A 27,546-nucleotide genomic window follows, 5' to 3' on the forward strand; every position below is an offset into this window, starting at 1 on the left:
AGAGGTAAGGAAAAATAGAGCGAGAAGGAGAGAGAGGAATGGAGAAAGAAGGAGGGAGAGAGGGAGATAGGGAGAGAAAAGACAGAGGAAGAGATAGGAGGAGAAGGAAAGGGAGAGGAGGGAAGAGGGAGAGAGGGGGATGATGTGGGGAAGAAAAGGAGACCTCAGTGTTGTGAGGGGAAAGAACACGAAACCCATGGTGAAAGGAAATCAGAACTGGGAATTTGGTCTGGTATTTCCAGGACAAAGATGGTGACCTATTACCTACTTATACATACTTTCACCTGACATTCAGGCCTGTGTTAGTTAGCCTTATTAGCATTGTGACAAAGACTAAATCTCAAAATAATTTCCTTGTTTTCTGTAGACTGCTTTCCCATCCTCCTTAAACTATTGAAATTCAGTCAAAGACGTCAATGGGTCCCTCTGTACAGACGAGTACATCTCAATGTTGAATGGCCAGGGAAAAGGGGCTGGGGAACGAGGGACCACTGGGATTTGTGTTCTCCCACAAACTCTTATAACCTTTCCACCTTTCATTTTATTTTTTTCTCCCGTCTCTCCTTACACATTGTCCCTCCCTCCCTCCCTCCCTCCCTCCCTCCCTCCCTCCCTCCCTCCCTCCCTCCCTCCCTCCCTCCCTCCCTCCCTCCCTCCCTCCCTCCCTCCCTCCCTCCCTCCCTCCCTCTCTCTGGCAGGTGCAGGTAGAATATGTTGATACTGAAGCTACCTGGGAAAGAGAGAGGGGCAGGGACTGAGAGAGGCAGGAAAAGAGGGAGGAATGTTATGAAATGCTGTGGAGAATGTGTGGACAGTCACCACCATGTTAATATTCAGCTGTGGTCTGACTGCTGAGTTTGTTGGCACGTGTGATCGTCACCTGGTAACAGGTGTTATGTGAAACACAGAGACACACAAGCCATGGAGGGATACTCAAAGGCTGCTGTTTACAGGTGAGTGTTATTAACGATCACCTACACACCTACACACTTTTTAACATCGAGCTATGGGTTTGTTAGGAAGTACGTTTCTTAGTTCATTAATTGTGGGAGCTTATTCGAGTTTGTGCTGTTTAAGCTAAATTGTGTGCGGGAGGCTAGTGTTTAGGGTTGGTGTTTGTTGTCATCAGGTAACATTTACATGTTATCTATTTTCTTTGTAAGGAGAAGAGGGAATTAGAGCTAAGGAGGTGGAGCCCCTCTCTCTGGTCCGTCTGAGGTGAACTGGGTTGACCTTCATTCCACTGAATACGATCATTACTCCTCTTTAGGCCATGGTGACAGATGAAAACAGGATATCTACCACGATTCACCACCTCTTGTTGTGTTACCTTTTGAGAGTCCTGGCTTAAAAGTATGATACTCAAATAGTTGGATCGACAAGTTTCACCAACTGCTTACCAAACAAAGACTTTCAACCAAAGCTGGGTTAACTCATGTTCGGTAGGTATTTTGTCATCTACTGATCGAACGTCTTAAATGTTAAACCTTGGGAACATTTGAGTTCACACTCAGCCACCTCAAACGACCAGTAGTGACATAGGATTTTGTGTGTCTTTCTGATGAGAATAGGTCACAGTCAATGATTTGAGGAGTCAAGATTCCCTCTTTCTCTCTGTGTGTCCTATGAGGTAAGCAAGCATGGCAACAGTGGAATGAGTAACAGGGCTGACATGAGAGTCAATGTTATGAATAACTTGACTGTTGCTCTCTGTTTCACTCTTCCAGAACAGTATATTTAGTCATTATAGCACCATGACCAAAGGGGATACTACCACCAACCCTGAAACAGGTCAGTCCAGTCCAGTCTTTGTGTCCATCCATATTTGCATGAAACAAGTGAAAGTGTGTCTAGATGTCAAATAAAGCATCCTATACATGACCTTTGACCTAGTTTGATAATGACGGAGTGTTTTAAGGGATCCGGTTTCCTCAGAAGAAGCTATTAGAGTAATTTCTGCCTTCTCCAGGTGCAGGATAGGGGAATAAGGGGCTGCAAGATTCCCCCTGAGAGATGTAATAATAACACACTACAGTCTGTCACACACACACACACACACACACACACACACACACACACACACACACACACACACACACACACACACACACACACACACACACATGATCTCATCTTACCCCATATGTGATGGACAGTGACGTGACCTAGTCCCTGTGCTATGCCCTCCTCAAATCTCTTTGGTGATAGAGAAAGACAATTTGTGGTTGTAATAGGCTTTTCTTTAACCCTGTCTTTAACAGATATTACGTGGGAGGTGAGAGCAAACAGCCGCCACTTCCACAAACATCGACAGCAGAGATCCTTTCTGTGTTTCCGCTGGGGCCGATATGCCGTGAGTCACAGTACACTGTGTTGTTGTAACCCAACACTGTCGGCACAAACACACTAACCCACTAATTGACAAACACTCACGTCTCCCTTGTGTCTCTCTCTCTGTGTTTCTTTCTGTGTCTGTCCTCTGGGTTGGGTTGCCAGGACAATGTGGTGCGCAGTTTTAAGTACTCCCCTCTGACCTTCCTACCCCTCACGCTGTACGAACAGTTCCAGCGAGTAGCTAACCTTTACTTCCTCCTCATGGTGGTGATGCAGGTCAGACTCTGGGTTTCATTTATCTACTCAGTTCGTTTCTATGGTTTCTGAGGATGGGTAAATCATATGTATTTTTGGGCCAATATTTGACATTAGTGATTTTATTTATCTGTATATATGTTGACAAAAGAATGGTAATATTTTCGATTGTTTTAGACTAGTATGAGCAGCTTGTGTGCAATTTATACTTGTGATTCAGTGAATGTGGTAATCAATATGTGTGTGTGTGTGTGTGTGTGTGTGTGTGTGTGTGTGTGTGTGTGTGTGTGTGTGTGTGTGTGTGTGTGTGTGTGTGTGTGTGTGTGTGTGTGTGTGTGTGTGTGTGTGTGTGTGTGCATTCGTGCTGAGCAAACATTGCTTTTTTAGGTCTGTCCGGTTTCGGTCCAATTATTAAAACAAAAATTGTTTTTTTTATGTTGGTTTCGATATTTTTTTTTAACATTAAATGCATTATGAAATAATGACATTAAAATGACATTAGAGCTTTTTAATGGAAATTCAAAATCCGAAAATAGTGAACATTCAAATTCAAAATACGAAAATAGTGAACATTCAAATTTTAAATCCTAAGTATGTCTGACAAAATAATTTGACTAGTTCTTCAAAGTAGATAAGGCATACTATCACATTCTTCTCTATCCCTGGCAGTGTTGTGTTGTGCACGTTCCTCTGTCATGTGTTGCCAGTGATGTGTCTGCCTAACCTAATGTAGCAGCTGTAAAAGTGTATCCGTCTCTGTCCGATCAGGAAAGAGCAGGCACAAAGGATTACAGTCATTGAAGGAAATGACCACATTTCTGCACTGAACGAGGTTGAATATTTCCTTCAGTGCCGGATCCCACATAGTTCTTGACTTGATTTCTCTCGTGAATAATTTGATTTCTCTCTAGAGAAACGGCTCGTTGGGCTCACAAAAAAACAACACGAAATGGAATTCAAGTAATTGAACAAACGTCGGTCAATTAGTTGCTTAAAAACAACAACATTAAAAATCTTGGTTAATCGCTCAGCACTAGAGTGCATGCATATGTGCATGTGTGTGTGTGTGTTTCCAGTGTGTCCCTGCCATCTCGTCCATCCCCTGGTACACCACCACCATTCCCCTGGTAATAGTTCTGTCAGTACGGGGGCTTAAAGACCTGACCAATGACCTGGTGAGATTACTCACTCACACTCCAATCACGCACCTCGCTCATTCATTGTCCTCATTGACTCCTTGTACTCATTGACAAACTGGTCTTCCAAGTTGCATAGATTTTGAACTAGCTTCTCTCCTCCAGCAGCGATTATGTTTTGCATGGAGCATTCTATGGTTATGTGCATCACTGCGTTATGGTGTTTACACCCCTTTTGAAAGGCTTTGTTGACTTGTCAATTAGTGAAGGATGTACATCTCCCAGCTTGTGTCACTATATGGTCCCCTAAATGTGTTTTCTCTCTCTATTTCTCTCTCGCTCTTTCCTATTCACCATTTATTATCTGTCTGTCTGTCTCTACTATCTCTCTCTCTCTCTCCCTCAGGCCAGGAGACACAGTGACTCTCAGATTAATAGGCGACCCAGTGATGTCCTCATCTCCCAGAGGTGAGCACAAGGATGCCAGCTCTGCCTCTTAGGGAACAAACCTAACTACAGACAACCTTGTGAACTGTAAAACATTTAAACGTTTGTGTCAATGTACTGTATGTCAGTTCCTTTGTGCTTCTAGAACAAGGAAAATAATGTAGGTCTTTACCTCAACTCCTTTCTTTGTCCATTTTGTCTCTCTCCTTTCTGTCTCTCTCCCTTCTGTCTCTCTCCTTTCTGTCTCTCTCCCTTCTGTCTCTCTCCTTTCTGTCTCTCTCCCTTCTGTCTCTCTCCCTTCTGTCTCTCTCCCTTCTGTCTCTCTCCCTTCTGTCTCTCTCCCTTCTGTCTCTCTCCCTTCTGTCTCTCTCCCTTCTGACTCTCTCCCTTCTGTCTCTCTCCCTTCTGTCTCTCTCCTTTCTGTCTCTCTCCCTTCTGACTCTCTCCCTTCTGTATCTCTCCCTTCTGACCTCCTCCCTTCTGTCTCTCTCCTTTCTGAGTCTCTCCTTTCTGACTCTCTCCTTTCTGTCTCTCTCCCTTCTGACTCTCTCCCTTCTGTCTCTCTCCTTTCTGTCTCTCTCCCTTCTGTCTCTCTCCCTTCTGTCTCTCTCCCTTCTGTCTCTCTCCCTTCTGACTCTCTCCCTTCTGTCTCTCTCCCTTCTGTCTCTCTCCCCTCTGTCTCTCTCCCTTCTGACACTCTCCCTTCTGTCTCTCTCCCTTCTGTCTCTCTCCTTTCTGTCTTTCTCCCTTCTGACCTCCTCCCTTCTGTCTCTCTCCTTTCTGTCTCTCTCCCTTCTGACTCTCTCCCTTCTGTCTCTCTCCCTTCTGTCTCTCTCCCTTCTGACCTCCTCCCTTCTGTCTCTCTCCTTTCTGAGTCTCTCCTTTCTGTCTCTCTACCTTCTGTCTCTCTCCCTTCTGACCTCCTCCCTTCTATCTCTCTCCTTTCTGAGTCTCTCCTTTCTGACTCTCTCCTTTCTGAGTCTCTCCTTTCTGTCTCTCTACCTTCTGTCTATCTACCTTCTGGCTCTCTCCCTTCTGTCTCTATCCTATCTTTCTCTTTCCCTTCCGTCTCTCTCCCTTCTGTCTCTCTCCTTTCTGTCTCTCTCCTTTCTGTCTCTCTCCTTTCTGAGTCTCTCCTTTCTGTCTATCTCCTTTCTGAGTCTCTCCTTTCTGACTCTCCTTTCTGTCTCTCTCCTTTCTGAATCTTTCCCTTCTGTATCTCTCCTTTCGGAGTCTCTCCCTTCTGTCTCTCTCCTTTCTGTCTCGCTCCCTTCTGTCTCTCTCCCTTCTGTCTCTCTCCCTTCTGTCTCTCTCCCTTCTGACTCTCTCCCTTCTGTCTCTCTCCCTTCTGTCTCTCTCCCCTCTGTCTCTCTCCCTTCTGACACTCTCCCTTCTGTCTCTCTCCCTTCTGTCTCTCTCCTTTCTGTCTTTCTCCCTTCTGACCTCCTCCCTTCTGTCTCTCTCCTTTCTGTCTCTCTCCCTTCTGACTCTCTCCCTTCTGTCTCTCTCCCTTCTGTCTCTCTCCCTTCTGACCTCCTCCCTTCTGTCTCTCTCCTTTCTGAGTCTCTCCTTTCTGTCTCTCTACCTTCTGTCTCTCTCCCTTCTGACCTCCTCCCTTCTATCTCTCTCCTTTCTGAGTCTCTCCTTTCTGACTCTCTCCTTTCTGAGTCTCTCCTTTCTGTCTCTCTACCTTCTGTCTCTCTACCTTCTGTCTCTCTACCTTCTGGCTCTCTCCCTTCTGTCTCTATCCTTTCTTTCTCTCTCCCTTCTGTCTCTCTCCCTTCTGTCTCTCTCCTTTCTGTCTCTCTCCTTTCTGTCTCTCTCCTTTCTGAGTCTCTCCTTTCTGAGTCTCTCCTTTCTGTCTATCTCCTTTCTGAGTCTCTCCTTTCTGACTCTCCTTTCTGTCTCTCTCCTTTCTGACTCTCTCCCTTCTGTCTCTCTCCCTTCTGTCTCTCTCCTTCTGACTCTCTCCCTTCTGTCTCTCTCCCTTCTGTCTCTCTCCCCTCTGTCTCTCTCCCTTCTGACACTCTCCCTTCTGTCTCTCTCCCTTCTGTCTCTCTCCTTTCTGTCTTTCTCCCTTCTGACCTCCTCCCTTCTGTCTCTCTCCTTTCTGTCTCTCTCCCTTCTGACTCTCTCCCTTCTGTCTCTCTCCCTTCTGTCTCTCTCCCTTCTGACCTCCTCCCTTCTGTCTCTCTCCTTTCTGAGTCTCTCCTTTCTGTCTCTCTACCTTCTGTCTCTCTCCTTCTGACCTCCTCCCTTCTATCTCTCTCCTTTCTGAGTCTCTCCTTTCTGACTCTCTCCTTTCTGAGTCTCTCCTTTCTGTCTCTCTACCTTCTGTCTCTCTACCTTCTGTCTCTCTACCTTCTGGCTCTCTCCCTTCTGTCCCTATCCTTTCTTTCTCTCTCCCTTCTGTCTCTCTCCCTTCTGTCTCTCTCCTTTCTGTCTCTCTCCTTTCTGTCTCTCTCCTTTCTGAGTCTCTCCTTTCTGTCTATCTCCTTTCTGAGTCTCTCCTTTCTGACTCTCCTTTCTGTCTCTCTCCTTTCTGACTCTCTCCCTTCTGTCTCTCTCCTTCCTGTCTCTCTACCTTCTGACTCTCTCCTTCCTGTCTCTCTCCCTTCTGTCTCTCTCCCTTCTGACTCTCTCCCTTCTATCTCTCTCCCTTCTGTCTCTCGCCTCTGTCTCTCTCCTTTCTGTCTCTCTACCGTCTGTCTCTCTACCTTCTGGCTCTCTCCCTTCTGTCTCTATCCTTTCTTTCTCTCTCCCTTCTGTCTCTCTCCCTTCTGTCTCTCTCCTTTCTGTCTCTCTCCTTTCTGTCTCTCTCCTTTCTGAGTCTCTCCTTTCTGTCTAACTCCTTTCTGAGTCTCTCCTTTCTTACTCTCCTTTCTGTCTCTCTCCTTTCTGAATCTCTCCCTTCTGTCTCTCTCCTTTCGGAGTCTCTCCTTTCTGTCTCTCTCTTTTCTGAGTCTCTCCTTTCTGACTCTCTCCTTTCTGAGTCTCTCCTTTCTGTCTCTCTACCTTCTGACTCTCTCCCTTCTGTCTCTCTACCTTCTGAATCTCTCCCTTCTGTCTCTCTCCCTTCTGACTCTCTCCCTTCTGTCTCTCTCCTTTCTTTCTCTCTCCGTTCTGTCTCTCTCCCTTCTGTCTCTCTCCTTTCTGTCTCTCTCCTTTCTGATTCTCTCCTTTCTGTCTCTCTCCTTTCTGAGTCTCTCCTTTCTGTCTAACTCCTTTCTGAGTCTCTCCTTTCTTACTCTCCCTTCTGTCTCTCTCCCTTCTGACTCTCTCCCTTCTGTCTCTCTCCTTTCTTTCTCTCTCCGTTCTGTCTCTCTCCCTTCTGACTCTCTCCCTTCTGTCTCTCTCCCTTCTGTCTCTCTCCCTTCTGTCTCTCTCCCTTCTGACCTCCTCCCTTCTGAGTCTCTCCTTTCCGTCTCTCTACCTTCTGTCTCTCTCCCTTCTGACCTCCTCCCTTCTATCTCTCTTCTTTCTGAGTCTCTCCTTTCTGACTCTCTCCTTTCTGAGTCTCTCCTTTCTGTCTCTCTACCTTCTGTCTCTCTACCTTCTGTCTCTCTACCTTCTGGCTCTCTCCCTTCTGTCTCTATCCTTTCTTTCTCTCTCCCTTCTGTCTCTCTCCCTTCTGTCTCTCTCCTTTCTGTCTCTCTCCTTTCTGTCTCTCTCCTTTCTGAGTCTCTCCTTTCTGACTCTCCTTTCTGTCTCTCTCCTTTCTGAATCTTTCCTTCTGTATCTCTCCTTTCGGAGTCTCTCCCTTCTGTCTCTCTCCTTTCTGTCTCTCTCCCTTCTGTCTCTCTCCCTTCTGTCTCTCTCCCTTCTGTCTCTCTCCCTTCTGTCTCTCTCCCCTCTGTCTCTCTCCCTTCTGACACTCTCCCTTCTGTCTCTCTCCCTTCTGTCTCTCTCCTTTCTGTATCTCTCCTTTCTGTCTTTCTCCTTCTGACCTCCTCCCTTCTGTCTTTCTCCTTTCTGTCTCTCTCCTTCTGACTCTCTCCTTCTGTCTCTCTCCCTTCTGTCTCTCTCCCTTCTGACCTCCTCCCTTCTGTCTCTCTCCTTTCTGAGTCTCTCCTTTCTGTCTCTCTACCTTCTGTCTCTCTCCCTTCTGAACTCCTCTCTTCTATCTCTCTCCTTTCTGAGTCTCTCCTTTCTGACTCTCTCCTTTCTGAGTCTCTCCTTTCTGTCTCTCTACCTTCTGTCTCTCTACCTTCTGTCTCTCTACCTTCTGGCTCTCTCCCTTCTGTCTCTATCCTTTCTTTCTCTCTCCCTTCTGTCTCTCTCCCTTCTGTCTCTCTCCTTTCTGTCTCTCTCCTTTCTGTCTCTCTCCTTTCTGAGTCTCTCCTTTCTGTCTATCTCCTTTCTGAGTCTCTCCTTTCTGACTCTCCTTTCTGTCTCTCTCCTTTCTGAATCTTTCCCTTCTGTATCTCTCCTTTCGGAGTCTCTCCTTTCTGTCTCTCTCCTTTCTGAGTCTCTCCTTTCTGACTCTCTCCCTTCTGTCTCTCTCCTTCCTGTCTCTCTACCTTCTGACTCTCTCCTTCCTGTCTCTCTCCCTTCTGTCTCTCTCCCTTCTGACTCTCTCCCTTCTATCTCTCTCCCTTCTGTCTCTCGCCTCTGTCTCTCTCCTTTCTGTCTCTCTACCGTCTGTCTCTCTACCTTCTGGCTCTCTCCCTTCTGTCTCTATCCTTTCTTTCTCTCTCCCTTCTGTCTCTCTCCCTTCTGTCTCTCTCCTTTCTGTCTCTCTCCTTTCTGTCTCTCTCCTTTCTGAGTCTCTCCTTTCTGTCTAACTCCTTTCTGAGTCTCTCCTTTCTTACTCTCCTTTCTGTCTCTCTCCTTTCTGAATCTCTCCCTTCTGTCTCTCTCCTTTCGGAGTCTCTCCTTTCTGTCTATCTCCTTTCTGAGTCTCTCCTTTCTGACTCTCCTTTCTGTCTCTCTCCTTTCTGAATCTTTCCCTTCTGTATCTCTCCTTTCGGAGTCTCTCCTTTCTGTCTCTCTCCTTTCTGACCTCCTCCCTTCTATCTCTCTCCTTTCTGAGTCTCTCCTTTCTGACTCTCTCCTTTCTGAGTCTCTCCTTTCTGTCTCTCTACCTTCTGTCTCTCTACCTTCTGTCTCTCTACCTTCTGGCTCTCTCCCTTCTGTCTCTATCCTTTCTTTCTCTCTCCCTTCTGTCTCTCTCCCTTCTGTCTCTCTCCTTTCTGTCTCTCTCCTTTCTGTCTCTCTCCTTTCTGAGTCTCTCCTTTCTGTCTATCTCCTTTCTGAGTCTCTCCTTTCTGACTCTCCTTTCTGTCTCTCTCCTTTCTGAATCTTTCCCTTCTGTATCTCTCCTTTCGGAGTCTCTCCCTTCTGTCTCTCTCCTTTCTGTCTCTCTCCCTTCTGTCTCTCTCCCTTCTGTCTCTCTCCCTTCTGTCTCTGTCCCTTCTGACTCTCTCCCTTCTGTCTCTCTCCCTTCTGTCTCTCTGTCTCTCTCCCTTCTGACACTCTCCCTTCTGTCTCTCTCCCTTCTGTCTCTCTCCTTTCTGTCTTTCTCCCTTCTGACCTCCTCCCTTCTGTATTTCTCCTTTCTGTCTCTCTCCCTTCTGACTCTCTCCCTTCTGTCTCTCTCCCTTCTGTCTCTCTCCCTTCTGACCTCCTCCCTTCTGTCTCTCTCCTTTCTGAGTCTCTCCTTTCTGTCTCTCTACCTTCTGTCTCTCTCCCTTCTGACCTCCTCCCTTCTATCTCTCTCCTTTCTGAGTCTCTCCTTTCTGACTCTCTCCTTTCTGAGTCTCTCCTTTCTGTCTCTCTACCTTCTGTCTCTCTACCTTCTGTCTCTCTACCTTCTGGCTCTCTCCCTTCTGTCTCTATCCTTTCTTTCTCTCTCCCTTCTGTCTCTCTCCCTTCTGTCTCTCTCCTTTCTGTCTCTCTCCTTTCTGTCTCTCTCCTTTCTGAGTCTCTCCTTTCTGTCTATCTCCTTTCTGAGTCTCTCCTTTCTGACTCTCCTTTCTGTCTCTCTCCTTTCTGAATCTTTCCCTTCTGTATCTCTCCTTTCTAGTCTCTCCTTTCTGTCTCTCTCCTTTCTGAGTCTCTCCTTTCTGACTCTCTCCCTTCTGTCTCTCTCCTTCCTGTCTCTCTACCTTCTGACTCTCTCCTTCCTGTCTCTCTCCCTTCTGTCTCTCTCCCTTCTGACTCTCTCCCTTCTATCTCTCTCCTTCTGTCTCTCGCCTCTGTCTCTCTCCTTTCTGTCTCTCTACCGTCTGTCTCTCTACCTTCTGGCTCTCTCCCTTCTGTCTCTATCCTTTCTTTCTCTCTCCCTTCTGTCTCTCTCCCTTCTGTCTCTCTCCTTTCTGTCTCTCTCCTTTCTGTCTCTCTCCTTTCTGAGTCTCTCCTTTCTGTCTAACTCCTTTCTGAGTCTCTCCTTTCTTACTCTCCTTTCTGTCTCTCTCCTTTCTGAATCTCTCCCTTCTGTCTCTCTCCTTTCGGAGTCTCTCCTTTCTGTCTCTCTCTTTTCTGAGTCTCTCCTTTCTGAGTCTCTCCTTTCTGTCTCTCTACCTTCTGACTCTCTACCTTCTGACTCTCTCCCTTCTGTCTCTCTCCCTTCTGACTCTCTCCCTTCTGTCTCTCTCCCTTCTGAATCTCTCCCTTCTGTCTCTCTCCTTTCGGAGTCTCTCCTTTCTGTCTCTCTCTTTTCTGAGTCTCTCCTTTCTGACTCTCTCCTTTCTGAGTCTCTCCTTTCTGTCTCTCTACCTTCTGACTCTCTCCCTTCTGTCTCTCTACCTTCTGTCTCTCTACCTTCTGACTCTCTCCCTTCTGTCTCTCTCCTTTCTGACTCTCTCCTTCTGTCTCTCTCCTTCTGTCTCTCTCTCTCCTTTGATCTCTCTTTCCTCTCTCTCTAACTCCTTTCTGAGTCTCTCTCTCTCCTTTCTGTCTCTCTCCTTCTGTCTCTCTCCCTTCTGTCTCTCTCCTTCTGTCTCTCTCCTTTCTGATCTCTCCTTTCTTAACTCTCTTTCTGTCTCTCTCCTTTCTGTCTCTCCTTCTGTCTCTCTCCTTTCTGACTCTCTCCTTTCTGTCTCTCTCCTTTCTGTCTCTCTCCTTTCTGACACTCTCCCTTCTGTCTCTCCTTTCTGTCTCTCTCCTTCTGTCTCTCTCCCTTCTGTCTCTCTCCCTTCTGTCTCTCTCCTTCTGTCTCTCTCCCTTCTGTCTCTCTCCTTCTGACTCTCTCCTCTGTCTCTCTCCTTCTGTCTCTCTTTCTGACACTCTCCCTTCTGACTCTCTCTCCCTCTCTGTCTCTCTCCCCTTCTTCTGTCTCTCCTTCTGTCTCTCTCCTCTTCTGTCTCTCTCCTTCTGTCTCTCTCCTTTCTCTCTCTCCTCTCCTTTCTGTCTCTCTACCTTCTGTCTCTCTCTTCTGACCTCCTCCCTTCTATCTCTCTCCTTTCTGAGTCTCTCCTTTCTGACTCTCTCCTTTCTGAGTCTCTCCTTTCTGTCTCTCTCCTTCTGTCTCTCTACCTTCTGTCTCTCTACCTTCTGGCTCTCTCCCTTCTGTCTCTATCCTTTCTTTCTCTCTCCTTCTGTCTCTCTCCCTTCTGTCTCTCTCCTTTCTGTCTCTCTCCTTTCTGTCTCTCTCCTTTCTGTCTCTCTCCTTTCTGTCTTTCTCCTTTCTGACTCTCCTTTCTGACTCTCTCTGTCCTTCCTTTCTGAATCTTTCCCTTCTGTATCTCTCCTTTCGAGTCTCTCCCTTCTGTCTCTCTCCTTTCTGTCTCTCTCCTTCTGACTCTCTCCTTCTGTCTCTCTCCTTCCTTCTGTCTCTGTCCCTCTCTGAGTCTCTCCTTCTGTCTCTCTCCCTTACTGTCTCTCTCTGTCTGTCTCTCTCTCCCCTTCTGTCTCTATCCCTTCTGTCTCTCTCTCCTTTCTGTCTCTCTCCTTCTGACTCTCTCCTTTCTGTCTCTGTCCTTTCTGAGTCTCTCCTTTCTGTCTATCTCCTTTCTGAGTCTCTCTTTCTGACTCTCTCTCTCTCCTTTCTGAATCTCTCCCTTCTGTCTCTCTCCTTTCTGTCTCTCCTTTCTGTCTCTCTCCTTTCTCCTTTTCTGTCTCTCCCTTCTGTCTCTCCTTTCTGTCTGACCTCCTCCCTTCTGTCTCTCTCCTCTGACCTCTCTCCCTTCTATTCTGAGTCTCTCCTTTCTGACTCTCTCCTTTCTGAGTCTCTCCTTTCTGTCTCTCTACCTTCTGTCTCTCTACCTTCTGTCTCTCTACCTTCTGGCTCTCTCCCTTCTGTCTCTATCCTTTCTTTCTCTCTCCCTTCTGTCTCTCTCCCTTCTGTCTCTCTCCTTTCTGTCTCTCTCCTTTCTGTCTCTCTCCTTTCTGAGTCTCTCCTTTCTGTCTATCTCCTTTCTGAGTCTCTCCTTTCTGACTCTCCTTTCTGTCTCTCTCCTTTCTGAATCTTTCCCTTCTGTAGTCTCTCCTTTCTGTCTCTCTCCTTTCTGTCTCTCTCTTCTGTCTTCTCTTTCTGTCTCTCTCCTTTCTGTCTCTGTCCTTCTGACTCTCTCCTTCTGTCTCTCTCCTTCTGTCTCTCTCCTTCTGACACTCTCCCTTCTGTCTCTCTCCCTTCTGACTCTCCTCCTCCCTTCTGTATTTCTCCTTTCTGTCTCTCTCCCTTCTGACTCTCTCCTTCTGTCTCTCTCCTTCTGTCTCTCTCCTTCTGACCTCCTCCCTTCTGTCTCTCTCCTTTCTGAGTCTCTCCTTTCTGTCTCTCTCCTTCTGTCTCTCCTTCTGACCTCCTCCTTCTATCTCTCTCCTTTCTGAGTCTCTCCTTTCTGACTCTCTCCTTTCTGAGTCTCTCCTTTCTGTCTCTCTACCTTCTGTCTCTCTACCTTCTGTCTCTCTACCTTCTGGCTCTCTCCTTCTGTCTCTATCCTTTCTTTCTCTCTCCTTCTGTCTCTCTCCCTTCTGTCTCTCTCCTTTCTGTCTCTCTCCTTTCTGTCTCTCTCCTTTCTGAGTCTCTCCTTTCTGTCTATCTCCTTTCTGAGTCTCTCCTTTCTGACTCTCCTTTCTGTCTCTCTCCTTTCTGAATCTTTCCCTTCTGTATCTCTCCTTTCTGAGTCTCTCCTTTCTGTCTCTCTCCTTTCTGAGTCTCTCCTTTCTGACTCTCTCCTTCTGTCTCTCTCCTTCCTGTCTCTCTACCTTCTGACTCTCTCCTTCCTGTCTCTCTCCTTCTGTCTCTCCCTTCTGACTCTCTCCCTTCTGTATCTCTCTCCTTCTGTCTCTCGCCTCTGTCTCTCTCCTTTCTGTCTCTCTACCTTTCTCTACCTTCTGGCTCTCCCTTCTGTCTCTCCTTTCTTTCTTCTTCTGTCTCTCTCCTTTGTCTGTCTCTCTCCTTTCTGTCTCTCTCCTTTCTGAGTCTCTCCTTTCTGTCTAACTCCTTTCTGAGTCTCTCCTTTCTTACTCTCCTTTCTGTCTCTCTCCTTTCTGAATCTCTCCTTCTGTCTCTCTCCTTTCTGAGTCTCTCCTTTCTGTCTCTCTCCTTTCTGAGTCTCTCCTTTCTGAGTCTCTCCTTTCTGTTCTCTCCTTCTGTCTCTACCTTCTGACTCTCTCCTTCTTCTGTCTTCTGACTCTCTCCTTCTGTCTCTCTACCTTCTGTCTCTCTCCCTTCTGTCTCTCCCTTTCTGTCTCTCTACCTTCTGACTCTCTCCCTTCTGTCTCTCTCCTTCTGTCTCTCTCCTTTCTGTCTCTCTTTGTCTCTCTCTGACTCTCTTTCTGTCTCTCTCCTTTCTTTCTCTCTCCTTTCTGTCTCTCTCCTTTCTGTCTCTCTCCTTTCTGTCTCTCTCCTTTCTGATTCTCTCCTTTCTGTCTCTCTCCTTTCTGAGTCTCTCCTTTCTGTCTAACTCCTTTCTGAGTCTCTCCTTTCTTACTCTCCTTTCTGTCTCTCTACCTTCTGACTCTCTCCCTTCTGTCTTCTGTCTCTCTACCTTCTGACTCTGTCTCTCTCCTTCTGACTCTCTCCTTCTGTCTCTTCTGTCTCTCTCCCCTCTGTCTCTCTCCTTCTGACACTCTCCCCTTCTGACTCTCTCCCTTCCCTTCTGTCTCTCTCCTTTCTGTCTCTCTCCCTTCTGTCTCTCTCCCTTCTGACCTCCTCCCTTCTGTCTCTCTCCTTTCTGAGTCTCTCCTTTCCGTCTCTCTACCTTCTGTCTCTCTCCTTCTGACCTCCTCCCTTCTATCTCTCTCCTTTCTGAGTCTCTCCTTTCTGACTCTCTCCTTTCTGAGTCTCTCCTTTATGTCTCTCTACCTTCTGTCTCTCTACCTTCTGGCTCTCTCCTTCTGTCTCTATCCTTTCTTTCTCTCTCCCTTCTGTCTCTCTCCCTTCTGTCTCTCTCCTTTCTGTCTCTCTCCTTTCTGTCTCTCTCCTTTCTGAGTCTCTCCTTTCTGTCTATCTCCTTTCTGAGTCTCTCTTTCTGACTCTCCTTTCTGTCTCTCTCCTTTCTGAATCTTTCCCTTCTGTATCTCTCCTTTCGGTCTCTCCCTTCTGTCTCTCTCCTTTCTGTCTCTCTCCTTCTGTCTCTCTCCCTTCTGTCTCTCTCCCTTCTGTCTCTGTCCCTTCTGACTCTCTCCTTCTGTCTCTCTCCCTTCTGTCTCTCTGTCTCTCTCCTTCTGACACTCTCCCTTCTGTCTCTCTCCTTCTGTCTCTCTCCTTTCTGTCTTTCTCCCTTCTGACCTCCTCCCTTCTGTATTTCTCCTTTCTGTCTCTCTCCTTCTGACTCTCTCCCTTCTGTCTCTCTCCTTCTGTCTCTCTCCCTTCTGACCTCCTCCCTTCTGTCTCTCTCCTTTCTGAGTCTCTCCTTTCTGTCTCTCTACCTTCTGTCTCTCTCCCTTCTGACCTCCTCCTTCTATCTCTCTCCTTTCTGAGTCTCTCCTTTCTGACTCTCTCCTTTCTGAGTCTCTCCTTTCTGTCTCTCTACCTTCTGTCTCTCTACCTTCTGTCTCTCTACCTTCTGGCTCTCTCCCTTCTGTCTCTATCCTTTCTTTCTCTCTCCTTCTGTCTCTCTCCCTTCTGTCTCTCTCCTTTCTGTCTCTCTCCTTTCTGTCTCTCTCCTTTCTGAGTCTCTCCTTTCTGTCTATCTCCTTTCTGAGTCTCTCCTTTCTTACTCTCCTTTCTGTCTCTCTCCTTTCTGAATCTTTCCCTTCTGTATCTCTCCTTTCGGAGTCTCTCCTTTCTGTCTCTCTCCTTTCTGAGTCTCTCCTTTCTGACTCTCTCCCTTCTGTCTCTCTCCTTCCTGTCTCTCTACCTTCTGACTCTCTCCTTCCTGTCTCTCTCCCTTCTGTCTCTCTCCTTCTGACTCTCTCCTTCTATCTCTCTCCTTCTGTCTCTCTCTCCTCTGTCTCTCTCCTTTCTGTCTCTCTACTTCTGTCTCTCTACCTTCTGGCTCTCTCCCTTCTGTCTCTATCCTTTCTTTCTCTCTCCCTTCTGTCTCTCTCCCTTCTGTCTCTCTCCTTTCTGTCTCTCTCCTTTCTGTCTCTCTCCTTTCTGAGTCTCTCCTTTCTGTCTAACTCCTTTCTGAGTCTCTCCTTTCTTACTCTCCTTTCTGTCTCTCTCCTTTCTGAATCTCTCCCTTCTGTCTCTCTCCTTTCGGAGTCTCTCCTTTCTGTCTCTCTCTTTTCTGAGTCTCTCCTTTCTGAGTCTCTCCTTTCTGTCTCTCTACCTTCTGACTCTCTCCCTTCTGTCTCTCTACCTTCTGTCTCTCTACCTTCTGACTCTCTCCCTTCTGTCTCTCTCCTTCTGACTCTCTCCCTTCTGTCTCTCTCCTTTCTTTCTCTCTCCGTTCTGTCTCTCTCCCTTCTTTCTCTCTCCTTTCTGTCTCTCTCCTTTCTGATTCTCTCCTTTCTGTCTCTCTCCTTTCTGAGTCTCTCCTTTCTGTCTAACTCCTTTCTGAGTCTCTCCTTTCTTACTCTCCTTTCTGTCTCTCTACCTTCTGACTCTCTCCCTTCTGTCTCTCTCCCCTCTGTCTCTCTCCCTTCTGACACTCTCCCTTCTGTCTCTCTCCCCTCTGTCTCTCTCCCTTCTGACACTCTCCCTTCTGACTCTCTCCCTTCTGTCTCTCTCCCTTCTGTCTCTCTCCCTTCTGTCTCTCTCCCTTCTGACCTCCTCCCTTCTGTCTCTCTCCTTTCTGAGTCTCTCCTTTCCGTCTCTCTACCTTCTGTCTCTCTCCCTTCTGACCTCCTCCCTTCTATCTCTCTCCTTTCTGAGTCTCTCCTTTCTGACTCTCTCCTTTCTGAGTCTCTCCTTTATGTCTCTCTACCTTCTGTCTCTCTACCTTCTGGCTCTCTCCCTTCTGTCTCTATCCTTTCTTTCTCTCTCCCTTCTGTCTCTCTCCCTTCTGTCTCTCTCCTTTCTGAGTCTCTCCTTTCTGACTCTCCTTTCTGTCTCTCTCCTTTCTGAATCTTTCCCTTCTGTATCTCTCCCTTCGGAGTCTCTCCTTTCTGTCTCTCTCCTTTCTGAGTCTCTCCTTTCTGACTCTCTCCCTTCTGTCTCTCTCCTTCCTGTCTCTCTACCTTCTGACTCTCTCCTTCCTGTCTCTCTCCCTTCTGACTCTCTCCCTTCTATCTCTCTCCCTTCTGTCTCTCGCCTCTGTCTCTCTCCTTTCTGTCTCTCTACCGTCTGTCTCTCTACCTTCTGGCTCTCTCCTTCTGTCTCTATCCTTTCTTTCTCTCTCCTTCTGTCTCTCTCCCCTTCTGTCTCTCTCCTTTCTGTCTCTCTCCTTTCTGTCTCTCTCCTTTCTGAGTCTCTCCTTTCTGTCTAACTCCTTTCTGAGTCTCTCCTTTCTTACTCTCCTTTCTGTCTCTCTCCTTTCTGAATCTCTCCCTTCTGTCTCTCTCCTTTCGAGTCTCTCCTTTCTGTCTCTCTCTTTTCTGAGTCTCTCCTTTCTGACTCTCTCCTTCTGTCTCTCTCCTTCCTGTCTCTCTACCTTCTGACTCTCTCCTTTCTGTCTCTCTCCTTCTGTCTCTCTCCTTCTGACTCTCTCCCTTCTGTCTCTCTCCTTTCTGACTCTCTCCTTTCTGTCTCTCTCCTTTCTGAGTCTCTCTTTCTCTCTCCTTTCTGTCTCTCTCCTTCTGTCTCTCCTTTCTGTCTCTCTACCTTCTGTCTCTCCTTTCTGTCTCTCTCCTTTCTGAGTCTCTCCTTTCTGTCTAACTCCTTTCTGAGTCTCTCCTTTCTTACTCTCCTTTCTGTCTCTCTTTCTCTGTCTCTCTCCTTCTGTCTCTCTCCCTTCTGTCTCTCTCCCTTCTGACTCTCTCCCTTCTGTCTCTCTCCTTCTGACTCTCTCCTTCTGTCTCTCTCCTTTCTGTCTCTCTCCCTTCTGTCTCTCTCCCTTCTGTCTCTCTCCTTTCTGTCTCTCTCCTTTCTGATTCTCTCTACCTTCTGTCTCTCTCTCCTTCTGAGTCCTCCTTCCTTCTCCTTTCTGAGTCTCTCCTTTCTGACTCTCTCCTTTCTGAGTCTCTCTTTCTGAGTCTCTCCCTTCTGTCTCTCTACCTTCTGTCTCTTTACCTTCTGTCTCTCTCCTTCTGTCTCTACCTTCTGTCTCTCTCCCTTCTGTCTCTCTCCCTTCTGACTCTCTCCTTTCTGTCTCTCTCCTTTCTGTCTCTCTCCCTTCTGAGTCTCTCCTTTCTGTCTCTCTCCTTTCTGAGTCTCTCCTTTTTCTGACTCTCCTTTCTGTCTCTCTCCTTTCTGAATCTTTCCTTTCTGTCTCTCTCCTTTCTGAGTCTCTCCTTTCTGTCTCTCCTTTCTGTCTCTCTCCTTCTGTCTCTCTCCCTTCTGTCTCTCTCCTTCTGTCTCTGTCCCTTCTGACTCTCTCCTTCTGTCTCTCTCCCTTCTGTCTCTCTCCTTTCTGACACTCTCCCTTCTGTCTCTCTCTCCTCTGTCTCTCTCCCTTCTGACCTCTCCCTTCTGTATTTCTCCTTTCTGTCTCTCTCTTCTGAGTCTGTCTCTCTCCCTTCTGTCTCTCTCCCTTCTGACCTCCTCCCTTCTGTCTCTCTCCTTTCTGAGTCTCTCCTTTCTGTCTCTCTACCTTCTGTCTCTCTCCTTCTGACCTCCTCCCTTCTATCTCTCTCCTTTCTGAGTCTCTCCTTTCTGACTCTCTCCTTTCTGAGTCTCTCCTTTCTGTCTCTCTACCTTCTGTCTCTCTACCTTCTGTCTCTCTACCTTCTGGCTCTCTCCTTCTGTCTCTATCCTTTCTTTCTCTCTCCTTCTGTCTCTCTCCCTTCTGTCTCTCTCCCTTCTGAGTCTCTCCTTTTCTGACTCTCCTTTCTGTCTCTCTCTTTCTGAATCTTTCCCTTCTGTATCTCTCCTTTCTTTATCTTTCCCTTCTGTCTCTCCTTTCTGTCTCTCTCCCTTTCTGAGTCTCTCCTTTCTGACTCTCTCCCTTCTGTCTCTCTCCTTCCTGTCTCTCTACCTTCTGACTCTCTCCTTCCTGTCTCTCTCTCTTCTGACTCTCTCCTTCTATCTCTCTCCTTCTGTCTCGCCTCTGTCTCTCTCCTTTCTGTCTCTCTACCGTCTGTCTCTCTGAGGCTCTCTCCCTTCTGTCTCTATCCTTTCTTTCTCTCTCCCTTCTGTCTCTCTCCTTCTGTCTCTCTCCTTTCTGTCTCTCTCCTTTCTGTCTCTCTCCTTTCTGAGTCTCTCCTTTCTGTCTAACTCCTTTCTGAGTCTCTCCTTTCTTACTCTCCTTTCTGTCTCTCTCCTTTCTGAATCTCTCCCTTCTGTCTCTCTCCCTTTCGGTCTCTCCTTTCTGTCTCACTCTCCTTTCTGAGTCTCTCCTTTCTGACTCTCTCCTTTCTGAGTCTCTCCCTTCTGTCTCTCTACCTTCTGACTCTCTCCTTCTGTCTCTCTACCTTCTGTCTCTCTCTACCTTCTGACTCTCTCCCTTCTGTCTCTCTCCTTTCTGTCTCTCTACCTTCTGTCTCTCTCCCTTCTGTCTCTCTCCTTTCTGTCTCTCTCTTTCTGATTCTCTCCTTCTGTCTCTCTCCTTTCTGAGTCTCTCCTTTCTGTCTAACTCCTTTCTGAGTCTCTCCTTTCTTACTCTCCTTTCTGTCTCTCTACCTTCTGACTCTCTCCCTTCTGTCTCTCTCCTTCTGTCTCTCTCCTTCTGACACTCTCCCTTCTGTCTCTCTCCTTGTCTCTCTCCTTCTGACTCTCCCTTCTGACTCTCTCCCTTCTGTCTCTCTCCCGTCTGTCTCTCTCCCTTCTGTCTCTCTCCCTTCTGACCTCCTCCCTTCTGTCTCTCTCCTTTCTGATCTCTCCTTTCCGTCTCTCTACCTTCTGTCTCTCTCCTTCTGACCTCCTCCCTTCTATCTCTCTCCTTTCTGTCTCTCCTTTCTGACTCTCTCCTTTCTGTCTCTCTCCTTTATGTCTCTCTACCTTCTGTCTCTCTCCTTCTGGCTCTCTTTCTGTCTCTATCCTTTCTTTCTCTCTCTCTTCTGTTCTGTCCTTCTGTCTCCTCCTTTCTGAGTCTCTCCTTTCTGACTCTCCTTTCTGTCTCTCTCCTTTCTGAATCTTTCCCTTCTGTATCTCTCCCTTCGAGTCTCTCCTTTCTGTCTCTCTCCTTTCTGAGTCTCTCCTTTCTGACTCTCTCCTTCTGTCTCTCTCCTCTGTCTCTCTCCCTTCTGACTCTCTCCTTCCTGTCTCTCTCCTTCTGACTCTCTCCCTTCTCTCTCTCCCTTCTGTCTCTCGCCTCTGTCTCTCTCCTTTCTGTCTCTCTACCGTCTGTCTCTCTCCTTCTGGCTCTCTCCCTTCTGTCTCTATCCCTTCTGTCTCTCTCCCCTTCTGTCTCTCTCCTTCTGTCTCTCTCCTTTCTGTCTCTCTCCTTTCTGTCTCTCTCCTTTCTGAGTCTCTCCTTTCTGTCTAACTCCTTTCTGAGTCTCTCCTTTCTTACTCTCCTTTCTGTCTCTCTCCTTCTGTCTCTCCCTTCTGTCTCTCTCCTTCTGGCTCTCTCCTTTCTGTCTCATCTTTTCTGAGTCTCCCTTCTGTCTCTCTCCTTTCTGTCTCTCTCCTTTCTGTCTCTCTACCTTCTGACTCTCTCCCTTCTGTCTCTCTACCTTCTGTCTCTCTACCTTCTGACTCTCTCCTTCTGTCTCTCTCCTTTCTGACTCTCTCCCTTCTGTCTCTCTCCTTTCTTTCTCTCTCTCCGTTCTGTCTCTCTCCTTCTGTCTCTCTCCTTTCTGTCTCTCTCCTTTCTGATTCTCTCCTTTCTGTCTCTCTCTTTCTGAGTCTCTCCTTTCTGTCTAACTCCTTTCTGAGTCTCTCCTTTCTTACTCTCCTTTCTGTCTCTCTACCTTCTGACTCTCTCCTTCTGTCTCTCTACCTTCTGTCTCTCTACCTTCTGTCTCTCTCCCTTCTGTCTCTCTCCTTCTGACTCTCTCCTTCTGTCTCTCTCCTTTCTGTCTCTCTCCTTTCTGATTCTCTCCTTTCTGTCTCTCTCCTTTCTGTCTCTCTCCTTTCTGATTCTCTCCTTTCTGTCCCTCTCCTTTCTGAGTCTCTCCTTTCTGAGTCTCTCCTTTCTGTCTCTCTCCTTTCTGTCTCTTTACTTTCTGAGTCTCTCTCCTTCTGTCTCTCTACCTTCTGTCTCTTTCCTTCTGTCTCTCTCCTTTCTGATCTCTCTACCTTCTGTCTCTCTCCTATCTGTCTCTCTACCTTCTGACTCTCTCCTTCTGTCTCTCTCCCTTCTGACTCTCTCCCTTCTGTCTCTCTCTCTTTCTTTCTCTCTCCGTTCTGTCTCTCTCCCTTCTTTCTCTCTCCTTTCTGTCTCTCTCCTTTCTGATTCTCTCCTTTCTGTCTCTCTCCTTTCTGAGTCTCTCCTTTCTGTCTAACTCCTTTCTGAGTCTCTCCTTTCTTACTCTCCTTTCTGTCTCTCTACCTTCTGACTCTCTCCCTTCTGTCTCTCTCCCTCTGTCTCTCTCCCTTCTGACACTCTCCCTTCTGTCTCTCTCCCCTCTGTCTCTCTCCCTTCTGACACTCTCCCTTCTGACTCTCTCCCTTCTGTCTCTCTCCCTTCTGTCTCTCTCCCTTCTGTCTCTCTCCCTTCTGACCTCCTCCCTTCTGTCTCTCTCCTTTCTGAGTCTCTCCTTTCCGTCTCTCTACCTTCTGTCTCTCTCCCTTCTGACCTCCTCCCTTCTATCTCTCTCCTTTCTGAGTCTCTCCTTTCTGACTCTCTCCTTTCTGAGTCTCTCCTTTCTGTCTCTCTACCTTCTGTCTCTCTACCTTCTGTCTCTCTACCTTCTGGCTCTCTCCCTTCTGTCTCTATCCTTTCTTTCTCTCTCCCTTCTGTCTCTCTCCCTTCTGTCTCTCTCCTTTCTGAGTCTCTCCTTTCTGACTCTCCTTTCTGTCTCTCTCCTTTCTGAATCTTTCCCTTCTGTATCTCTCCCTTCGGAGTCTCTCCTTTCTGTCTCTCTCCTTTCTGAGTCTCTCCTTTCTGACTCTCTCCCTTCTGTCTCTCTCCTTCCTGTCTCTCTACCTTCTGACTCTCTCCTTCCTGTCTCTCTCCCTTCTGACTCTCTCCCTTCTATCTCTCTCCCTTCTGTCTCTCGCCTCTGTCTCTCTCCTTTCTGTCTCTCTACCGTCTGTCTCTCTACCTTCTGGCTCTCTCCCTTCTGTCTCTATCCTTTCTTTCTCTCTTTCTGTCTCTCTCCTTCTGTCTCTCTCCTTTCTGTCTCTCTCCTTTCTGTCTCTCTCCTTTCTGAGTCTCTCCTTTCTGTCTAACTCCTTTCTGAGTCTCTCCTTTCTTACTCTCCTTTCTGTCTCTCTCCTTTCTGAATCTCTCCCTTCTGTCTCTCTCCTTTCGGAGTCTCTCCTTTCTGTCTCTCTCTTTTCTGAGTCTCTCCTTTCTGACTCTCTCCTTTCTGAGTCTCTCCTTTCTGTCTCTCTACCTTCTGACTCTCTCCCTTCTGTCTCTCTACCTTCTGTCTCTCTACCTTCTGACTCTCTCCCTTCTGTCTCTCTCCTTTCTGACTCTCTACCTTCTGACTCTCTCCTTCTGTCTCTCTACCTTCTGTCTCTCTACCTTCTGACTCTCTCCCTTCTGTCTCTCTCCCTTCTGACTCTCTCCCTTCTGTCTCTCTCCTTTCTTTCTCTCTCCGTTCTGTCTCTCTCCCTTCTGTCTCTCTCCTTTCTGTCTCTCTCCTTTCTGATTCTCTCCTTTCTGTCCCTCTCCTTTCTGAGTCTCTCCTTTCTGAGTCTCTCCTTTCTGTCTCTCTCCTTTCTGAGTCTCTACTTTCTGAGTCTCTCCCTTCTGTCTCTCTACCTTCTGTCTCTTTACCTTCTGTCTCTCTCCTTTCTATCTCTCTACCTTCTGTCTCTCTCCTATCTGTCTCTCTCCTTTCTGACTCTCTCCCTTCTGTCTCTCTCCCTTCTGACTCTCTCCCTTCTGTTTCTCTCCCTTCTGACTCTCCCCCTTCTGTCTCTCTACCTTCTGACTCTCTCCTTTCTGTCTCTCTCCCTTCTGACTCTCTCCCTTCTGTCTCTCTACCTTCTGTCTCTCTCCCTTCCGACTCTCTGCTTTTTGTCTCTCTCCCTTCTGCCTCTCTCCTTTCTGTCTCACTCCCTTCTGTTTCTCTCCCTTCTGTCTCTCTCCTTCCTGTCTCTCTACCTTCTGACTCTCTCCTTCCTGTCTCTCTCCCTTCTGTCTCTCTCCTTTCTGTCTCTCTCCTTTCTGTCTCTCTCCCTTCTGTCTCTCTCACTTCTGACGCTCTCCCTTCTGTCTCTCTCCCTTCTGTCTCTCTCCCTTCTGTCTCTTGCCTTTCTGTCTCTCTCCTTTCTGTCTCTCTCCCTTCTGTCTCTCTCCCTTCTGTCTCTTTACCTTCTGACTCTCTCCTTTCTGTCTCTCTCCCTTCTGTCTCTCTTCCTTCTGTCTCGCTCCTTTCTGTCTCTCTCCCTTCTGTCTCTCTCCTTTCTGTCTTTCTCCTTTCTGTCTCTCTCCCTTCTGTCTCTCTTCCTTGTGTCTCACTCCTTTCTGTCTCTCTCCTTTCTGTCTCTCTCCTTTCTGTCTCTCTCCTTTTTGACTCTCTCCTTTCTGTCTCTCTCCCTTCTGTCTCTCTCCTTTCTGTCTCTCTCCCTTCTGACTCTCTCCCTTCTGTCTCTCTCATTTCTTTCTTTCTCTCTCCATTCTGACTCTCTCCCTTCTGTTTCTCTCCCTTCTGACTCTCCCCCTTCTGTCTCTCTACCTTCTGACACTCTCCTTTCTGACTCTCTCCTTTTTGTCTCTCTACCTTCTGACTCTCTCCCTTCTGTCTCTCTACCTTCTGTCTCTCTACCTTCTGACTCTCTCCCTTCTGACTCTCTCCCTTCTGTCTCTCTCCTTTCTTTCTCTCTCCCTTCTGTCTCTCTCCCTTCTGTCTCTCTCCTTTCTGTCTCTCTCCTTTCTGTCTCTCTCCTTTCTTTCTCTCTCCGTTCTGTCTCTCTCTTCTGTCTCTCTCCCTTCTGACTCTCTCCCTTCTGTCTCTCTCCTTTCTTTCTCTCTCCGTTCTGTCTCTCTCCCTTCTGACTCTCTCCCTTCTGTCTCTCTCCTTTCTGTCTCTCTCCCTTCTGACTCTCTCCTTTCTGTCTCTCTCCTTCTGTCTCTCTCCTTATGTCTCTTTCTGACTCTCTCCTTTCTGACTCTCTCTCCTTTTTGTCTCTCTCCTTTCTGTGTCTCTCCTTTCTGACTCTCTCCTTTCTGTCTCTCTCCTTCTGACTCTCTCCCTTCCGACTTCCTGTCTCTCTCCTTTCTGTCTCTCTCCTTTCTGTCTCTCTCCTTTCTGACTCTCTGCCTTCTGTCTCTCTCCCTTCTGACTCTCTCCCTTCTGTTTCTCTCCCTTCTGACTCTCCCCCTTCTGTCTCTCTACCTTCTGACTCTCTCCTTTCTGACTCTCTCCTTTTTGTCTCTCTCCTTTCTGTGTCTCTCCTTTCTGACTCTCTCCTTTCTGTCTCTCTCCCTTCTGACTCTCTCCCTTCCGACTCTCTCCTTTTTGTCTCTCTCCCTTCTGCCTCTCTCCTTTCTGTCTCTCTCCCTTCTGTTTCTCTCCCTTCTGTCTCTCTCCTTCCTGTCTCTCTACCTTCTGACTCTCTCCTTCCTGTCTCTCTCCCTTCTGTCTCTCTCCTTTCTGTCTCTCTGCTTTCTGTCTCTCTCCCTTCTGTCTCTCTCACTTCTGACTCTCTCCCTTCTGTCTCTCTCCCTTCTGTCTCTCTCCCTTCTGTCTCTCGCCTTTCTGTCTCTCTCCTTTCTGTCTCTCTCCCTTCTGTATCTTTACCTTCTGACTCTCTCCTTTCTGTCTCTCTCCCTTCAGTCTCTCTTCCTTCTGTCTGGCTCCTTTCTGTCTTTCTCATTTCTGTCTCTCTCCCTTCTGTCTCTCTTCCTTGTGTCTCGCTCCTTTCTGTCTCTCTCCTTTCTGTCTCTCTCCTTTCTGTCTCTCTCCTTTTTGACTCTCTCCTTTCTGTCTCTCTCCCTTCTGTCTCTCTCCTTTCTGTCTCTCTCCCTTCTGTCTCTCTCATTTCTTTCTTTCTCTCTCCCTTCTGTCTCTCTCCCTTCCGACTCTCTTCCTTCTGAGTCTCTCCTTTCTGTCTCTCTCCTTTCTGACTCTCTCCCTTCTTTCTCTCTCCATTCTGACTCTCTCCCTTCTGTTTCTCTCCCTTCTGACTCTCCCCCTTCTGTCTCTCTACCTTCTGACTCTCTCCCTTCTGTCTCTCTACCTTCTGTCTCTCTACCTTCTGACTCTCTCCCTTCTGTCTCTCTCCCTTCTGACTCTCTCCCTTCTGTCTCTCTCCTTTCTTTCTCTCTCCGTTCTGTCTCTCTCCCTTCTGACTCTCTCCCTTCTGTCTCTCTCCTTTCTTTCTCTCTCCGTTCTGTCTCTCTCCCTTCTGACTCTCTCCCTTCTGTCTCTCTCCTTTCTTTCTCTCTCCGTTCTGTCTCTCTCCCTTCTGTCTCTCTCCCTTCTGTCTCTCTCCGTTCTGTCTCTCTCCCTTCTGTCTCTCTCCTTTCTTTCTCTCTCCGTTCTGTCTCTCTCCATTTTGACTCTCTCCTTTCTGATTCTCTCCTTTCTGTCTCTCTCCTTTCTGAGTCTCTCCTTTCTGACTCTCTCCTTTCTGTCTCCTTACCTTCTGACTCTCTCCCTTCTGTCTCTCTCCTTTCTTTCTCTCTCCGTTCTGTCTCTCTCCCTTCTGTCTCTCTCCTTTCTGAATCTCTTCTTTCTGTCTCTCTCCTTTCTGAGTCTCTCCTTTCTTTCTCTCTCCTTTCTGTCTCTCTCCCTTCAGTCTCTCTTCCTTCTGTCTCTCTCCTTTCTGTCTTTCTCATTTCTGTCTCTCTCCCTTCTGTCTCTCTTCCTTGTGTCTCGCTCCTTTCTGTCTCTCTCCTTTCTGTCTCTCTCCTTTCTGTCTCTCTCCTTTTTGACTCTCTCCTTTCTGTCTCTCTCCTTCTGTCTCTCTCCTTTCTGTCTCTCTCCTTCTGTCTCTCTCATTTCTTTCTTTCTCTCTCCCTTCTGTCTCTCTCCCTTCCGACTCTCTTCCTTCTGAGTCTCTCCTTTCTGTCTCTCTCCTTTCTGACTCTCTCCCTTCTTTCTCTCTCCATTCTGACTCTCTCCCTTCTGTTTCTCTCCTTCTGACTCTCCCCCTTCTGTCTCTCTACCTTCTGACTCTCTCCCTTCTGTCTCTCTACCTTCTGTCTCTCTACCTTCTGACTCTCTCCCTTCTGTCTCTCTACCTTCTGTCTCTCTACCTTCTGACTCTCTCCCTTCTGTCTCTCTCCTTTCTTTCTCTCTCCGTTCTGTCTCTCTCCTTCTGACTCTCTCCTTCTGTCTCTCTCCTTTCTTTCTCTCTCCGTTCTGTCTCTCTCCCTTCTGACTCTCTCCCTTCTGTCTCTCTCCCTTCTGTCTCTCTCCCTTCTGTCTCTCTCCCTTCTGTCTCTCTCCCTTCTGTCTCTCTCCCTTCTGTCTCTCTCCCTTCTGTCTCTCTCCTTTCTTTCTCTCTCCGTTCTGTCTCTCTCCATTTTGACTCTCTCCTTTCTGATTCTCTCCTTTCTGTCTCTCTCCTTTCTGAGTCTCTCCTTTCTGACTCTCTCCTTTCTGTCTCCTTACCTTCTGACTCTCTCCCTTCTGTCTCTCTCCTTTCTTTCTCTCTCCGTTCTGTCTCTCTCCCTTCTGTCTCTCTCCTTTCTGAATCTCTCCTTTCTGTCTCTCTCCTTTCTGAGTCTCTCCTTTCTGTCTCTCTCCTTTCTGAGTGTCTCCTTTCTGAGTCTCTCCCTTCTGTCTCTCTACCTTCTGTCTCTTTACCTTCTGTCTCTCTCCTTTCTGTCTCTCTAACTTCTGACTCTCTCCTTTCGGTCTCTCTCCCTTCTGTCTCTGTCCTTTCTGTCTCTCTCCTTTCTGTCTCTCTCCCTTCTGACTCTCTCCTTTCCGTCTCTCTCCCTTCTGTCTCTCTCCTTTCTGACTCTCTCCCTTCTTTCTCTCTCCATTCTGACTCTCTCCCTTCTGTTTCTCTCCCTTCTGACTCTCCCCCTTCTGTCTCTCTACCTTCTGACTCTCTCCTTTCTGACTCTCTCCTTTTTGTCTCTCTACCTTCTGACTCTCTCCCTTCTGTCTCTCTCCCTTCTGTCTCTCTACCTTCTGACTCTCTCCCTTCTGTCTCTCTCCCTTCTGACTCTCTCCCTTCTGTTTCTCTCCCTTCTGACTCTCTCCCTTCTGAGTCTCTCCTTTCTGACTCTCTCCTTTCTGAGTCTCTCCTTTCTGTCTCTCTACCTTCTGACTCTCTCCCTTCTGTCTCTCTACCTTCTGTCTCTCCACCTTCTGACTCTCTCCCTTCTGTCTCTCTCCCTTCTGACTCTCTCCCTTCTGTCTCTCTCCTTTCTTTCTCTCTCCGTTCTGTCTCTCTCCCTTCTGTCTCTCTCCTTTCTGTCTCTCTCCTTTCTGTCTCTCTCCTTTCTGACTATCTCCTTTCTGTCTTTCTCCTTTCTGTCTCTCTACCTTCTGACTCTCTCCTTTCTGACTCTCTCCTTTTTGTCTCTCTCCTTTCTGAGTCTCTCCTTTCTGACTCTCTCCTTTCTGTCTCTCTCCCTTCTGACTCTCTCCCTTCTGTCTCTCTCCCTTCTGTCTCTCCACTCCACGTCTCAGTTTCAGCCCATCCCAGTGGAAGGATGTGTGTGTGGGAGATGTGTTGCGGATTCACAAAGACCAGATCATCCCGGTGAGTTTCCATGCCTCGGCTTTAGCCTCAGCTGATTCAGCACCACCTGCAGGTTTGCATAGAGTCAAATTCAAATGTGTTTATTCGTCATATACACATGCTATACATGGATAACACAGTGCAATTAAATACTTACTTGCAGGTTTACCCCTCGACAGTCAACAACAATAGAAAAAGTAAATAGGTAAAGAAAGGGTACTAAAAAAGGGAGAGAGTCCAAAG

General features: G+C 47.6%; 3 protein-coding genes across 10 annotated transcripts in view; 1 reads left to right on the forward strand and 2 right to left on the reverse strand.

The window, feature by feature from the left end:
• The first annotated feature begins 711 nt into the window (after window positions 1–711).
• The window catches only part of atp8b3 (ATPase phospholipid transporting 8B3), a 57,522-nt gene continuing 30,687 nt past the window's right edge, over window positions 712–27,546 (forward strand). The window contains exons 1-9 of one of the 4 annotated variants that reach the window (XM_052480523.1): window positions 712–953; window positions 1,164–1,442; window positions 1,572–1,630; window positions 1,728–1,791; window positions 2,262–2,353; window positions 2,497–2,610; window positions 3,666–3,764; window positions 4,132–4,193; window positions 27,252–27,324. In XM_052480523.1, coding sequence (XP_052336483.1) covers window positions 1,755–1,791; window positions 2,262–2,353; window positions 2,497–2,610; window positions 3,666–3,764; window positions 4,132–4,193; window positions 27,252–27,324 — 477 coding nt within the window. In that variant the 5' untranslated portion in view covers window positions 712–953; window positions 1,164–1,442; window positions 1,572–1,630; window positions 1,728–1,754. The remainder of the gene's footprint in view (window positions 954–1,163; window positions 1,443–1,571; window positions 1,631–1,727; window positions 1,792–2,261; window positions 2,354–2,496; window positions 2,611–3,665; window positions 3,765–4,131; window positions 4,194–27,251; window positions 27,325–27,546) is intronic. The other 3 variants (XM_052480524.1, XM_052480526.1, XM_052480525.1) reach the window with 3 other exon arrangements.
• Window positions 4,680–23,385, reverse strand: LOC127912036 (ribosome-binding protein 1-like). 2 transcript variants are annotated; one of them, XM_052480527.1, is made up of 4 exons: window positions 22,163–23,385; window positions 15,550–15,862; window positions 12,995–13,024; window positions 4,680–5,174 (listed from the first exon to the last, which is right to left on the reverse strand). In XM_052480527.1, exons 1-3 carry the CDS (start codon window positions 23,256–23,258, stop codon window positions 13,021–13,023), a joined length of 1,413 nt encoding a protein of 470 aa, XP_052336487.1. In that variant the 5' UTR covers window positions 23,259–23,385; the 3' UTR covers window positions 4,680–5,174; window positions 12,995–13,020. The 2 variants fall into 2 exon arrangements, with proteins under 2 accessions (XP_052336487.1, XP_052336488.1); XM_052480528.1 differs by lacking the exon at window positions 12,995–13,024 and adding an exon at window positions 15,092–15,121.
• Window positions 10,359–27,254, reverse strand: LOC127912037 (apical junction molecule-like). Of its 4 annotated transcripts, XR_008080208.1 has the most exons (3): window positions 26,925–27,254; window positions 25,772–25,861; window positions 10,359–10,694 (listed from the first exon to the last, which is right to left on the reverse strand). XR_008080208.1 is itself a non-coding variant. In XM_052480529.1 (2 exons), the coding sequence occupies exons 1-2, from the start codon at window positions 25,439–25,441 to the stop codon at window positions 10,408–10,410; spliced, it is 918 nt and encodes a 305-aa protein (XP_052336489.1). In that variant the 5' UTR covers window positions 25,442–25,572; the 3' UTR covers window positions 10,359–10,407. The 4 variants fall into 4 exon arrangements, 1 of the variants encoding a protein (XP_052336489.1); XR_008080207.1 differs by lacking the exon at window positions 26,925–27,254 and having other exon boundaries at window positions 25,772–25,915; XR_008080209.1 differs by lacking the exons at window positions 25,772–25,861; window positions 26,925–27,254 and adding an exon at window positions 23,382–23,446.

The sequence above is a fragment of the Oncorhynchus keta genome, chromosome 26 (genome assembly GCF_023373465.1).
Source record: "Oncorhynchus keta strain PuntledgeMale-10-30-2019 chromosome 26, Oket_V2, whole genome shotgun sequence".
Taxonomy (NCBI): Eukaryota; Metazoa; Chordata; class Actinopteri; order Salmoniformes; family Salmonidae; genus Oncorhynchus; species Oncorhynchus keta.